Genomic DNA, 15,654 nt, shown 5'->3' on the forward strand with positions numbered 1-15,654 from the left:
AGCAGGTGATGCAGCGGGAGCCGGAGCAGGAGCAGGACACTCAGAGACTGATTGTCAGCCACAGGGCCTGGTGGGATAGCAGCCACCCTTGGGAGGAAACATAGAAACAGAGCGAGTCAGGAGGGGTCTCCCGGGCCATCTAGTCTGACCCCCGGCTCCAGCCGGCTCCGCTCATGACACGCCCACCATGTGCACGTCCAGCCTATCTTTGAACACCCGCACCGATGGGACCTCCACCACCTCCCATGGAAGCCCATTCCACTCCTTCAGGGTCCTAACTGTCAGGAAGTGCTTCCTGGCATCCAAACTGAACCTGGGTTCCTTGAAATTTGCTCCGTTGGAGCATGTCCTGCCTTCCTCTGCAGGGGAGAACAGGCCTCTGCCCACCTCCTCTTCTCCAGGCTGAAGAGACCTAGTTCCCTTAGTCTCGCCTCATACAGCATCCCCTGCAAACCGGCCACCAACCTTGTGGCCCTACGCTGCACTGACTCCAACCTGGCTGTATCCTTTCTGTAATGAGGGGCCCAGAACTGAGCACAATACTCCAGTTGCGGGTACACCAGAGTCGTATAGAGTGGTAGTAATACTCCTCTCGATCTAGAAGCCACACTTCCAGCTATGCAACCGAGGGTGGCGTTCACCCTCTTGACCGCCGCATCACACTGCTGACTCATGTTCATCCTGCAGTCAACCAGCACCCTGAGGTCCCTTTCACAAGTGCTGCTCTTCAGCCACTTGTCACCTAACCTGTACTTATGACACCCATTCCTACGCCCCAAGTGCAAGACCTTGCACTTATCCACATTGAACGCCATCTGTTGTCTCCTGCCCACTTCCACAGTCTGTCCAGATCCTTTTGGATCTGGAGTACCTGCTCCTCAGTTGTGGCCACTGCTCCAGTTTTAGTATCATCTGCGAATGTGATCGGCAGACTGTTCACCCCTTCTTCCATGTCGTTGATGAAAAGATTGAACAGGATCGGCCCCAGCACAGAGCCATCACCGCCATCCTGATGATTTCCCAGACAGAAAGACAGAAAAGTGTGGAAACCACTCATGCATGGAAACCATGTGTGTGTCTGAATCCAAGACCCAAGGCTGGTCAGTAAGTGTGCAGCATGGGTTAGCATTACGTGCGAATGCAGCCTTGGTCTTCTGATTTCTTGGCTGCAGTCTCCATTTCAATTAATCCATGAGCCAAGAGAAGCAAAATCTTTTCAAGTGCTTCACTGTTGGGAGTCCAGTTCTACACTCCTTCTGAAGTCCTGGTCTTGTTTTCTTAATATTCAGCAGCAGTCCTGCTTTTGCCCTTTCGCCTTCCACTTTCATCAGGAGTCATTTCAATTCATTGCTGCTTCCTGCCAGTAGGATGGTATTGTCTGCAGCTCTTAACCCACTGTTACGTTTTCCACCCTTTCTCACTCCTTCCTCTGATCCTGGTCCAGCTTTCCTGATGATGTTTTCTGCATGCAAACAGAACAGATAGGGAGATAAAATACATCCTTGCCTTTGCCTATGGGAAACCATTCTGTTTCTCCACATTCTGTCCTTACAGGAGCTTCTTGCCCATGATACAGCTTACACATCCGGACAAACAAGTGCGGAGGCACTCCCGTTTCTTTCAGGACCATCCATAGCTGCTCACGATCTACACCATCAGAGGCTTTGCCATATTCTAGAAAGCACAGACTGGTCTTCGCCTTATGTTCCTTGGTGTGCTCCAGGAGCCAACATATATTTGCAATAGCATCTTGGGTGCCTCTTCCTCTTTAGAATCCAGCTTGAACATCAGGCATTTTTCACTCCATAGAGGGTAAAATTCCGTGTACCAACTTCTAGATCCCTGCTTTGCTTGCATGGGAAACGAATGCAATGGTCCTGTAGTTGCTACACTCTTTTGCATCTCCTTTCTTGAGGACTGGGATATATATTTAACATTTCCAGTCAGTGGCCCATAACATCCTTTGTCTTAGCAGTATTTTTCATTACAGAAGACAAGGTGTTCCCCTGCTCCCAGATAAAGAAGGACAGAAAATAAAAAGGACAAATTGCATAAAAACAAATAATCCCATGGAGTCAGGGTCAGAAATATAATGGGGAAACTGGAAAATAAGGACAGTCATTGTTATTTCTATGTTATTGTAAGACTGCTTTTGTGTTGATTTTTCCCTTTTTGTTTCAACATCCTTTGTTGCTTCAGGTACAGAGAGATGACAGACGCAACGTAAGGATGAGCATGAGCAATAGAGAGATCTTTGAGAAGAGAATAATGAACACATGTTAAGCAAAGAGGAAAGAAATTTGCCAATATGTTCATTGCTGCCCTTTGGTCAAGACTGGAAAAAGGTATAGCTGAAGAGAGCAGATGGGAGTCACAATGTCCTGAAAAGATCGTCTTGTTTATAAGGAGAAATCTTCCTCAGTGAGAGATGTAGAAATTCACCTTCCTTAAGCAACCAACAAACTCATCTGGAGTAAGGTAAGATATTAGAAAAACAGCTAAGAACTGGAATGATTTTTTAATTACCATTGGCATGAATTTAACACTGTTAAACACTGTTCACACAACACTGTTAATGTTTATTAATAAAATTAATCAAAACACAGTTAATTGGGACTGGCTCACAAGAACATATTATGCCAGTCCTCGTCCAGCTGCACTGGTTGCCGGTTGAAGTCCAGGCCTAATTCAAAGTGCTAGTACTAAAATTCAAGACCTTGAATGGCTTCGGGCCAGATCACCTGAAGGGTCACCTCATCCCACATGTACCTGCCTGGACCCTGGGGTCATCTTAGGGGGTCCTTCTCCAAAGGCACCTCCCAACACATTGAGGCGGGTGGCTAGCAGGAGAAGGGTCTTCTCAGTTGTGGCCCCAAAAAGCTGTGCAATAAGCTCCCCAACGAGGTGCACCTGCAGCCTACTTTGTATCCTTTTTGGTGCCAGGTGAGGAACTTTTTGTTTTCCCAACATTTTAACAGTTCAACTTTTTAACTTTATTTTGAAATGTGCATTTAAAGCACTGCAGTGCTTCCATGCTGATTCAATTGCAATCGCTATTGTGGTTTTGTTGTTAAGTTAATTTGTGTGCATGTGCATTTAACTTGGCCTATACTCAAGAATAATGACTAAGCCTCATCTCTTTTCTTTGTCATCATTTTGAATGCCATATTTTGCTGCCTTACTTGGCATGACTACATCATATTCGTTCATTTATTTAATTGTTATTTATTACCTCTTTCATTTAATTTCATTGCATTTCATTATTTCACTTCTATGCCACCCCACAACCTGAAGATTCTCTGACTGGCTTACAAATGCTAAAACAGCACAGAATACAGTAAAAATTAATAAACAGATAATAGTTAAAACAAAAAAAATAAAAGATAAATCATCTCATGATAAAATATTTATTTATTTATTTATTTAGAACATTTGTACGCTATCCAATTGTGCCATAGCACCTCTGGGCAGTTCACAGTCATGAGATAAAACACAATAAAAAACTAATTACAGCACTTAAAAATACAATGTTAATAAAATATGGATAAAAATACAAAAGAGAAGGTTGAGTGGCATTAACTATTAAAATAGCTTTTAAAAAAGGAAGGTCTTCGCCAGGTGCCCAAAAGAGTAGAAGGAAGGTGCCAGATGAAACTCCTTGGGATGGAGAGGAGATGGGGGGGGGGCAGACATGGGGGGGCAGCTGCCAACAAGGCCCCCCTAGCAGCCCTCCCTCTCTCCTGCCCAAGGGATGGCTCACACACAACATAATAAATGCATCCAATAAATTAACAAGCAACAATTAAAATAATTTAAATTAACCAAAAGCTTGTTTAAACAGAAATGTCTAAAAGACCTGGCACCTAGAAGAACGAAGAGCTGGCGCCAGCTGTATATCCCTGGGAAGGGAATTCCAAATGCTGGGAATGCCCCCCTCCCGGCCTTTCCCCCTTGATCTGAGCAGGGGAGGGATTCAGAGGAGGGCTTCCGAGGAAGATCCAGGTGGATGGCCAGGAATATGGGGAGAGAGGCACTTGGGTACCCGGGTCCCGAGCCGTCTAGGGCTTTCTGTGTCACAGACAACACCCTGAGTTGGGCCCAGACTGGAGCAGGGGGGCAGCGCAGCTGACAGAGGACCTGCGTAAAGGTTCTCGCCAGCCACTCTGCGGAAGCAGCCACGGCGCCCTGTTCTCTATTAGTTGTAACGTCCAGATGTTTTCAAAGTTAGCCCCATTCAGAGCGCTTTACAGTAATCCATGCGAGAGGTTACCAGCACATGGGTCACTATGACAAGACTCTGCTCATCCAAGTTATGATTCATGGGAATGTAGAATATAAATATTTATAATCAATCAGTTAATTACATTCCCCCACCCTTTAGCTGACATTTCACAACAGTTTATTTTAGCATAGTCTAAGTGTGAGGAGATAGGCCAGAAGTTTTGAAGCTCACGCAACAAGTCCTTGAAGAGCAGAATGGTTTTGGGTTTTTTTTTCACCACCAGGTCAGAAAGGCCCCCTCTCAATTAAATCAAATGAATCAAGATTAATTTTCTGTTTGAAGTAACAAAGGCATGCTAGAACTCCCAATCTAAATAGAAAAATTAAAATACCAAGTCTGTTCAATCTAATTTAACAAGCAAGGGACAGGTAAGTAAGACAGAGTATTTCTGTCTGTCGCGCACTCTTCTGTTACATTTATGACCATTTTCTACATCTGCCTGCCTGAACAAGCAGTATAGTAAAACCTTGGATTGCGAGTAACTTGGTCTGCAAGTGTTTTGCAAGATGAGCAAAAAGGTTTTCTAAATTTTAACTTGATAAACGAGCGATGTCTTGCAGTACGAGTATTATGCGCCCTTTGCCTGCCAAGCGTCACGTCACAACTGAGCGCCGGTTCTTCTCTCTCTCGCTGAGGGGGTGAGGACAGCATCCTCTCCTCCCCCACGAGCATGCCTGCAATTGCACCCATCTCCCCCCTCTCCCCGAGTGCACCCGATTCCAATTTTTGCGATAAAATAAGGTTACAGAACGGATTAACCTTATTTACTTGAACCTTATGGGGAAATTCGCTTTGATATACAAGTGCTTTGGATTACAAGCAAGTTTCTGGAACAAATTATGCTTGCAATCCATGGTTTTACTGTATTTGTTTCTGGTGAGTTCATTTGGCTTTGTTTCCAACCTCCTTGTGGCATCACAAGTAGAACTAGTAAGAGGTGGGCGGTCTGGTGCTCGTCACAAAGCACTGGCGTTCGAACAAGTGTGGGGGAATCAACTACAGTGGCTCTTTCAGGCTGGAGGTGCGGAGCACACCTGGTAGCACGTGCTCCTGTTAATAACTGTGACTCTTGCTCCATGGTCAAAAGGATGTTGGTGGGCGATAGGGAAGGGGCTGCAACCCACTGCATGGTTAAGATTCTTGTCGCTGCGTGTGCGCACGACACCATGGCACAGCCTGGGCCAAAAGGGAGGGACAGTGCCCCCCTTCGTAGGGCCTGGAAGTGGGCACTGTCAATTACACCCACCCCCTTCCTTGACTGGGCACCAACCTGGGCTGTGACTTCCTTGTCCACATTGGGAGGCATGGATTTAATTATGCTTAAGTGAACTGAGAGGTCCTTCCTGGGAATAATCACCACTGTCGTCTAGGTCCTTTCTTCTCACTTTAGATGTTTTAAGGTTGGCTGTGATTTTGTGGAGGTGAAGGAGACGGTGCTGCTCCTTCACCTCCACAAAAGGGGCCATGCGCATGCTTGGAAATGAGTATGGTGCCAGGGGATGACGCCACAAGCCACGACTCATTAGCCAGGATCCGTCCGAGCTTTTGCATGACTGGTCAGTGCACTGCCAAGGATATATATATGCTTGGACTGGCTGCGAGTTGTTTTTTCTAAACTAAAACCTCAGTCTTCAGGGTTTATTGCAGTGCTGGCACTTTGCGATAAATAAGTGGGTTTGGGGTTGCACTTTGGGCACTCGGTTTCTAAAAGGTTTGCCCTCACTGGTGTAGGGGTTGGATATCTAAGGGAGCATCTCCTCCCATATATGCCTACCCGGACCTTGAGATTGGAGGTCCTTCTCTGGGAGCCATGTCTAAAAGATGTAAGGATGGTGGCCAGGAGGGGAAGGGCCTTTTCGCTGTGGTGCCCCAATGGTGGAATCGGTTCCCTAGAGAGGTCCATTTGGCACTGACTCCTTTTGCTGGGGTGTCCAATCTTTTGACTTCCTTGGGCAGCATTGGAAGAAGGAATATTGTCTTGGGAGGCACATTAACTACACGAACAGTAACGAAAGCTGATGAGCAAAAAAAAAAGTCTGTGCATAGTTTTCGTGATATCCTCTACCACAGATAAGCAAAAAAGTCCTGACATAATCATTCTAATGTGGCACCCCGTTCAGAGTCTTTTAAAATCGTTGAGCAGGTCTCAAGTTTGTGGTCACTATCATAGCTAAGTAATAAAACTTTATTGATTTCTTCGATATTTTTATTAGGAAAGTAAAAGAAGAGGGCAACATAAAACTAGTGGGATATTTGACATTGTGTTTGAGAAACTAATGGATCAATATCTGGTTTGATAGAAGTAGTTGGAATTCTCAGTGAGTTCCCAAGGAGCTCATCAGATATTCTGGTTCTAATTTCACTCTTAGCGTGCTTCATTCTTGAAAATAGTTGCTCACAAATGTAGGTGCTGCCAAAAAGCAAAGACACAAATACGGCATAATTGTGAAGCGAGGGATATTTGTCTCTGCGAAGACAGGGCCTATAAAAGTCCATGATCAATTTTTTCTTTAAGTTGGGCGTCAGATTGCAGCTCTGTGCATTCCATGTGAAAACTGGCAGGTGGCATATTTAAGTTGACTGAACATGGGGTCGCAAATATACCAAAATAGTGATTATTTCCCCAGAAATCTTGAAATCTGTTTTCAAATTCTTGTATCAAATCGAAAAGCAAGGCTGCATATTTTTCCCTGTTCATAGGACTGTGTTTAGCCAACGTGTCAAAATGGATAAAATTGCTTGAAACAGTAGGTTGAAAGATTATGGATAATAGTTGTGTTTCACTCACCAAGTCACCATGAGCACATCTATATCTGATGGCATCAATTTGACCGACTGTGCTTGGAAGATAACACACTGGAAGCCACAGACCACCGTAAAACTGAAGCCACGCATGTGTACAAATAACAAGAGCACACATGTGTTTATTTTACATGACACTGCTATATGACGTTGCCGTCTGCAAAGTTCACGCTTGAGAACTGTGCAATCGAGTTACCCAAAAGAATCGCCAAAATAATCTGATAATGTTTTAAGTAACTTTACCATTTTGTGTCGGGCTGGAATCATAGCCATGCTGGGCCGCATGTGGCCTGCAGGCTGTGGGTTGGACACCCCCGTTTTATGCCTTTTGGTGCCAGGCTAAACCCTTTTCAGTTTCTCAGTATTTTAATTGTTAAAAAAAAAAACCATTTTTATGCCACTTTTCATTTATATGGTCATTGGTCGCTGTGGGCATTTATTTATTTACCTATGTGTTCATATTTAACTGGCTATGGGATTGGTGCATTACATCAATCATATTTACTTTTTAATAAACCCATATTGTATTTATATTCTGTTGCATTGTTTATCGTGGTTTTTTTTCTTTTAGATTTTATTGGAAATCGTTCAGAGAGGCATTTGGCTAATGTAGACTGTATTTAAAAGCTTTAATATTTTTTCCTCCGCTATTAATGGCACAAGCTACAAATCCATACAGCCAGCCCTACAGGATTTGGGAAAAATCTTCCAACCTGACCATGCACCTCTATATAGTTCTGCTCAGAATTAAACTTTGGTGAATTCTTTTAGGGTTGCTCCCGGATAAGCTGACACAACCCCGTGCAAGTTGAGGCATGAATGAAAAGTGGAAAGGGTGGGCCCACATTAAAGAGAAAAGAGCGGGGAAGCGCCGCCGTTCTCCAGCCAGGCGAGCCATCTTGCCGTTCTTCTGCCGAGACCTGCGCGAGGCTTTTCGTCCTGCTTCCCAGGCCGGAGAAAGTGCGCGGCGCTTCGTTCTTCTCGGCGCAGAAAAGTAAAGTTTGGAGGATCAACGCGGGCCCAGGCGGAGGGAGGCAGGCGGGCAGGCGGGCGCTGGGCCACGTAGCTGGCAGCGGACTTTGACCTCTTCTCCCCGCCCCGGCCGCGCCGCCTCGCAAATATATGCAAACGGCACATCGGAGTGCTCGCCGTTCGGCTTTCTCCGCCGGTGCAAGAGAAGCTGGCGGGAGCACCGCCGAGCGCGGCTGGGATGGCGGCCTCCGCAGAGATAATGAAAGCGATTTTCTGCAAAAACAAAGAGGAACACCCCGAGCCCCTCAAGGCAGAAGTGCAGGGTAAGGGCGCTCAAGGGGGCTGGGGTCCGCAGGGGCGGTGCGAAGTGCGCAAAGGATCCGGGGCTCGGGCTTGCAGGACGAGAGGGCACGCACATCCTTGCACGTTTGTGCACATATGTGTGTTTCCTAAGGACGCCCCATTTTGTGCAAAAGGAAGTTTGGAGAGGAGCTGGAATGGAGCCCAGAAGAAGGGAAATCGCAGCTAGAAAACCGAGCGGGGGGGGGGGCAGAAAGCCAGATGCTTCCTGGGGCATCAGTTGCAACAGGTCTTCGGGGGTCCAGAGTCCGGGAAGTGATCGGGGCTCCGGATTACAGATTTACGGCTCCAGCTCCGAAATTGCAGAGAAGGGGAACGGCAACTGGAAGATGCTTATCCCGGTCTAGGAGCGTTGGGCTCCCATCACCGCAGCTCCCCTTGGCCTGCATTTGCTGCTTTTACCGGGGAGTAAGGCGCAGGGAGCGAGCCCCCGAAGGGTATGCTGATATGCAGCTGGACACATTTTGTGCGGGCTTTTTAAAAATCGTGCAGCAGTGTTTTTTCCTGCATTTGAACCTTTTCATTGTTTTCCACTATAAAAATTCTGGGAGGTTCCCACGCCTTGATGCTGGGGGGCTGCCCCATAGTCTTGGGCAGTTGAACACAATGGTTAGACTAAACCCTAGTGAGAAGACATTGCATGGGTGTATGCCACTCTTACTTCTGTTGAGCTAAATGCGCCCTCCCAAATGGATTAGAGTAACTCGTGCTAGCATTGCAGAGTAGCGTGGTTCTAAACTCAAATGCCAAAGTTATCTTGGATTGCCCTGAATGAAACGAGGGAAAGCCACACATACCATGGTCAGTCCATTTCCCATGGCACTAATTGTTTGTCTGACTCATGCTTGAATGCCCCTCCTGCTGGCCACTTACTCTTTCTTACTTCCCAAGCGGTTGTCCCTGGACAACGCGGCTTTGTTTTGTTTGGCTTTTCCCTTCCATTGAACTAGTGGCAGAAGCTGGCTGCAGATGTTCTCCTTTACCTTGAGTCATGATGCGTGTTTGTTTTTTCTGCATTTTTATCCCACCCCGGGTCAAGGCTTCACATGCTTTGCAGCTGCACAGGCATGGGAGGGTGAGAAAGAAAGTGGCAGATCAAATGGGGAATTTCATGGCTGGGTTCCTCTGCTGTCCTGGGACAACCGACTGGCTTACGAAACCTCTGATGTAATATCTGTTACACAGACTTCCAGTATAGATTTATTGTTCCTTCTGATAGAAGATACAGGTGGTGAAGGCCAGCAGAGATAGAACTCAGACCAGCTAACTGAGAAGCGCCTTGGAGGAGCACTGAGGTTTGCAAAACACAACCTTTTTAAAATCCTGAAAAGAGCCGCCTCTTCCAGGACAGCCCGGAGAGAACAGAAGTGCCCGCACAGTTAAGTGCTAGTTGGAAAAGGGAGAACAGAATGCAGGGGAGCAGAAAATGGAGGATGTGGAGGATGGTTCTGGCTGGCTGGCTGGCTGGAATCTTGAATGGAAGCAGCAATAGACAGGTGGTGAGGATGCACTGCAACATTTTGCTGCAGTCCCACTCATGAATGTAAAAAGCCCTTTCCCAGAATTCCACTAAACACCATCGTGAGGCCAGGACAGGGCTAGGCAAAGGGTGAAGTGGAGCTGTGCCGATAAGACCATGCGTGACACCAGAGGTGGGGGCACAGGGCAGTACCCCTCCATGTTTCCTTTCTCCCGCATCGGGGGTGTAGCATCTTGGGGAACCAAATCCCGCCCTCCTGGGGAGCCAGATGTGGACTGAGAAGGTACCCCAAATGTTCACAAAACACCTTTCCCTCGCCCCACTCCTTTTCTCTGATCACCAATTTGACAGTTTCCTGCTGCAATTTTTCCACATTCTAAAAAGGTGACATGCCTCTCCTGAGGCAGTTACAGTCGAAATCTGCTTGTATCTTGGGCCCTCCCGTTTGCCTTTGGCTGCCCCCCAAGAACTGTTCTGAAATAGGATTTGGCCCTCTACTAAAAGAGACTTGACTTTAATGAACAGATTGTCTCACAACGGTGTGCCACGAAGGTGCGCACAAATGCTCAGGTTTCCTCCCTCCATTGCACTGCACCATCATGGAAGGTTTAGTAAACAGCAACTACCCTGTTATTCTAATTTTTTATCCAGTAAAACACAAGAGCATCAAATGGCTTCACAGCTAAGCAACTTCAAGTGTCGTGGAAACACAGGTTTCAAAGACCTGTAGGCATAGATTTTTACTACATCTTGACAGTTTGAATGACCTGGAGAGCTTATCACTAAGATGAAAAATGGCAGTAGGTTCAGCTGTAGGATTGTTTTAGATACAAATTGCTAGCAGAATTCTACTTCAGGTCACTGTTCCCTCCCATTTATCCTTTTCTTTAATTTTCTTTAAGTTTTCTTTAAGTTTTGTACTGTTCTCTAGGCAGTTACAGAAGCACAAACTACAGATAGTAAAAGACAACATTACATTGCAGTATGCACATTTTACAATCAATTTCAACAGCTAAAACAATTTGAATAAAAATACTAGACATGCTAAAAAGATAGCTGACATAAATGACATCCTATGCCATTGGGTGCCATTAAATGCCTGGGAGTAGAGGGCAGTGCTGACCTGGCACTTAAAATGGTGCCAGGCAAGCCACGGTGGAGAGAACTTAACCAGGTGCCACCACTGGTGAGGCCCTCTAAGCCCCTCTGAGAAAAGCCTCAGATCATAGTCTCTAGGCACATTAAGTTGGAAAAGGCATTCTGCCAGGTACTGTGGCCCCAAGCTCTGTAACAGCTTTATTTATGAAAATCAGGCTTGGAAGCATACAGGAAGCCAATGCAAGGGAGCCAGGACTGGTTTTATGCGATCGGACCTGCAGGCCCCAGCTGCAGTCTGGCTACTGTATTTGCAAAGACTTCATTTGCTGCAAGCAGGAGTTCAGTGCACCATCTCTGGGGCCAAAAGAATAGTTTGTACATTAAAAATCTTGCATCCTAAAATGTTTTCACTGGAAATGCCCTGAAAAAAAAAAAAAGGACACACTTCCTCGTTTCGACACGGTCTCATGGCAAGAGTACGGCACTTACGATTCTATGATTCTACCAGGTTATGTTACAGTGCTGAGGGCTGCCTCATGCCAGAGCCATAGAAGCATGCAAACTGTGTACTGAATTTTGGGGCTAGCACATGTTTTCCTCTGTGGTTAATTGTAGCTGGGCGAGGGGAAGAATTAGGTCTTGCACACCGTGGGCCCAATTCTAATTTATTTCTCCATTTATTTATGGGCTGTATTTTTTATTCTGCTTTTCAGGGATGTGCCAGAGTAGCTCAGAAAATTAAAAGTGAGACAGGCCCCAGCACACCACATGTGCAGAGATCACGGGTAATCAGTCAGTCAATTCATGTTATACAAATGTCCTGTTAGATAAACCCGAACAAGCACAAGTAAGTATGTTAGATAAATGTCTTTCATAAGGCATTCATACTGAATTAGACTGAGCTATTTTATAATAAATATGGTGATGTTGTAAGAAGGTTGGTAGATTTGGGTTAAATAATGGGATAAATTATTTTGGTTCTTAAGAATGGTTAGGTAACAGAAAAAGTTGCCTTTGTCTGTAAAAAGAATTAGAAGAAAGCACCAGGGCCCAGAGTTACGGAAACATAGTTGGAAATGTCCACAAGCGAGACAGGGACATGGCAGGCTTAGTGAGAGCTGTAAATATGATCTGTCTTTGACGGCCCCAGAGTTGAATTGCTTCTGAGGCTTTGCAGCACATTACTAAATTTCTCATTCAGAAGAGCCACCTGAGAGTCCATCCGTCCAGCATCCGGTCTGCTCGCATCTCCCTTATGCAAGCTTGTTTGAGCCCTTGTTTTTCTCATCTGGATAAGACTTCTACTCCTTGAAGAAAGCTTTCTTCTCTCTGACAGCTTCCTTGACTCCATGAATTAACCATGCTGGTGACTTCTTGGAATTTGTCGTATGCACATTATCTGAGACTCTACTACTTTGGTTCTGAGTAAACTCCAAGCACTTTGAAAAGATTTACCCTTCTGGCCTCTTCTCTTCAGCTTCTTTATCAGCTCCCTCATTTTTTAGACATTTCTTCTTTGGAAGTCAAACACAACGGTGTTGATTTCTTTTTAGCAAGCTTCCACTTAACTATATATTAACTCTTCTTGCACTGTAGTCATTGTTTCCAAGTGGTTCAACAACTTTTGTGTCCAATATTATGTCCTGGACAACCCCACCTAGGATTAAATCCACGATTGTCTCCTCTCTAGTCGGTCCATGACCAGCTGCTCTAGGGCACAGTCATTTCAGACTCTGAAAGATTTATTCTCTGTATCAGACTTGGAACATAAATTCATCCTGTAAATAAGCGGTTCATTGAAGTCCCCCTTTAGTTACAGTACTGTCTGTTGGAGGCCTTCCTGACATCACCCTGTCTCAAGATCATGCTGTGCTTTCTGGCCTGGAGAATGATAGCGTAGTCTTATGACTAAGTTAGTTTCGGAGGCAGAAATTTTCACCCATGGTGCCTCTGTGTAGGAGTTTTCACGCTTTGGATTATCGGGTCTGCTGGATTTGTGCCCTCCTTAACATAGAGAAACACAGAAACAGAGCGAGTCAGAAGGGGCCTCCCGGGCCATCTGGTCTGACCCCCGGCTCCAGCGGCTCCGCTCACGACATGCCCCTTGTGTCATCTCCCCCACCATGCCCGCCCCTGCTAGTTTATATCCCAAGATGACAGTATTCCCCAGGGTTCAGTTTGAAAGCTGTGGATTCCTCAGTCGCCCATGGATTCCTCAGAGCCTGGTGTCAGAATCCTGGAATTCTAGTTGCAAGGAATGACCACTCGGATCCACAGGGAAGACCCAATTGTCTTGAACTTCAACTGTTTATTGTGGACATGACCCAGTCCCCTGCAGTAACTAACAGCAGCAGGCTCCCAAGTGGCGGTCCATGCAGCCAGCCACAAGCTTTTAGAACATATACAGTGTTTTATAGGTTCTGTGTCACATGCACAGCAGCAGGGCAGATGATGATGAAATAGTGAAATAATGGGAATACAGTGAAAAGAAAGAGATCTGTAGAGGGGACTCAATAAAATAGCGTTGATTACAGGAGATTGTCGTGTCAATCAGGAAGGCAGGGTCTTGGCTGTGGGTTTTAACGTGTAAATTAGGGTGCTTGCAATACTGCTAGGAAAACCTGGCTGGTCACATCATCAGTTTTGTTGCTGTTAGCACAAGAATAGATGGGTTGACTTTCCTTAGGAGCCCTCCTTCAGCAAATGCTTTTGCAATTAAATGTAGCAGCCGCTCTCAGGCAAGCTGAGAGTTCCAGTCTCTTAACAAGCTCACTGATAACAACAGTAAACTGAAGCCTGGCTTGGAATTCTGGTTCTTTCCGGGAGAGAGGCAGAGGCACTGTAGGTTTGATTTTCTATCACAAAGGCACATATAAGCTGGCTTTTTCTATAAAGATTTATCTGAATTTTCCCACATTATGGCCCCGCAAGGTCCTTGTGGGCTGTTGTGTATTTTGTGCGTATTTAGCTGCAGGAAAGCACACAAAAGGAAAAACACCAGTCCAAAATGCACAAATATATCTACAGAGTAACGTGTGAAACTAAGTGTTGTTGGCTATATGGACGTTCGGCAAAGGTAAGCATTAAGCAGCAGGTTTAGTTAAGAGGCTGTTGCTTGTGCTGGGATTGGTTAGATTCTGCACTGAGAAGCTCATAACGAAAGTTGTAAGAACGTTTCTGTAGTGACAGACAATCCATATGTGGCTTGCATGAGAAGAAATGTTGGTAGTCGCATGGAGGATATCTTGGCTTACTGTTGGCTGCTTAGCTTAGGAGAGGAGAGAGGGGAAAGCGCATGCTCCTTTTCTGGTAGATGGGGTGGGGTGGGGCGAAGCAGTCATGTGACCTTTGCAGTCATGTGACCTTTTGCCTTTCCAGGTAAGGTGGGAGGAGAGAAGGGACCAGAAGGACACAGCTCAAGCAGAGAGGTCAGCCTTCGTCCATGATGTGCAATGTTGCATATATTTAACCAGCGTTATGGCGGGGATGTATGCATTTTTGGCCAATTCGTATCTTTTGGGGAGCAAATTTGCAAACGTGAGATTTGTGCAAAAACGCAAGAACGGATCTGTGCAGCTTTTTCTCTCCATTCTTTGCCCCCTGCTTCTGTGTTCAGAGTTATACTGGGAGCCCCCAGCCAGGGGAATAGAGGCCCAAGTGGCACTGAAACACTGGTGCCGAGTAGAATTGCAGCGGTGCCTCATCGTTCGAAGACGCTGACTTCCAGCAATCCAGAGTTCGCCCGTTAGAGTTGAGATGAAATTGCTCCACAGTTCAAATGACACTTCTAAGTTTGGACTGCGAGCGAACGGGAAAAAAGCAATTGCAGCGAAAATGTCATTGGTCGTGTGCCCAAGTCGGGGGGAAAAATTACTACAATAAAAGATGCATTGCCATTAATCCTCAAAATATTCCCCCTCACTTTGAACACACTTATCCCATCGTTCTTGCCACTTTCTGGAGCAGTTCTGGAAGTCCTCTTTCGTGAGTGTCTTTAGCTGTGCTGTTGTGGCTGTCTTGATGTCCTGAATTGATCCAAAATGCACCCTTCCGGCGACTTCTGGTGTTTTGACAGCTTGTGAGGTGGATCTTAGGGTTGTTCTACTGTGGGGTGGAGCGGGGCTTGTGCAGTTTGGGGCTGTTGTGATGAAACACCTTCGTGGAGCTTCTAGACACAGTATCCCTAATACGTTGTGTTTACTTTTTGCAGGCGAGATCCCTCGCTGGATGGAGGGAACTCTCATCCGCAATGGGCCGGGCATGCACACCATTGGAGAAAGTAAATACAATCACTGGTTTGACGGCATGGCTCTGCTGCACAGTTTCACCATAAAAAATGGTATGTTTGTGCATCCGGTGTTGAGGATCGCCAGGTGGACCTGGATGGGAGGGAAAAGCTTCGCTGCTTGCCCAAAAAGCACTGATCAGCAACCTATCAGAAGTTGGGTGCAAGCCTTCCAAAGCTCAAATGGAAGGTGTCCCTTGGAGAAAAAGCGTGCAGCGCACATGGTGGGCATGTCGTGAGCGGAACCGGCTAGAGCCGGGGGTCAGACTAGATGGCCCAGGAGACCCCTTCTGACTCGCTCAGTTTCTATATTTCTATCTCTTTAACCTTTTTATTTCCCCTGTATTTTAAGTACCAGCCATGTTTTTAATATTG

The 15,654-nt window shown here is 46.0% G+C and overlaps 1 protein-coding gene across 6 annotated transcripts in view; it reads left to right on the forward strand.

Annotated features, from left to right (window-relative positions):
• Positions 1–8,254: 8,254 nt before the first annotated feature.
• BCO1 (beta-carotene oxygenase 1) overlaps positions 8,255–15,654 on the forward strand; it is a 37,630-nt gene continuing 30,230 nt past the window's right edge. For 3 of the 6 annotated variants that reach the window (XM_044434157.1, XM_044434162.1, XM_044434163.1), the window contains exons 1-2: positions 8,255–8,379; positions 15,205–15,333. In XM_044434157.1, the coding sequence (XP_044290092.1) occupies positions 8,295–8,379; positions 15,205–15,333 (214 nt within the window). In that variant the 5' untranslated portion in view covers positions 8,255–8,294. Of the gene's footprint in view, positions 8,380–11,817; positions 11,842–14,400; positions 14,423–15,204; positions 15,334–15,654 lie in introns of those variants that run through there. The other 3 variants (XM_044434158.1, XM_044434159.1, XM_044434161.1) reach the window with 3 other exon arrangements.

Source organism: Varanus komodoensis, unplaced genomic scaffold (assembly GCF_004798865.1).
Source record: "Varanus komodoensis strain SLA01 unplaced genomic scaffold, ASM479886v1 scaffold27, whole genome shotgun sequence".
In the NCBI taxonomy this organism is placed as follows: domain Eukaryota; kingdom Metazoa; phylum Chordata; class Lepidosauria; order Squamata; family Varanidae; genus Varanus; species Varanus komodoensis.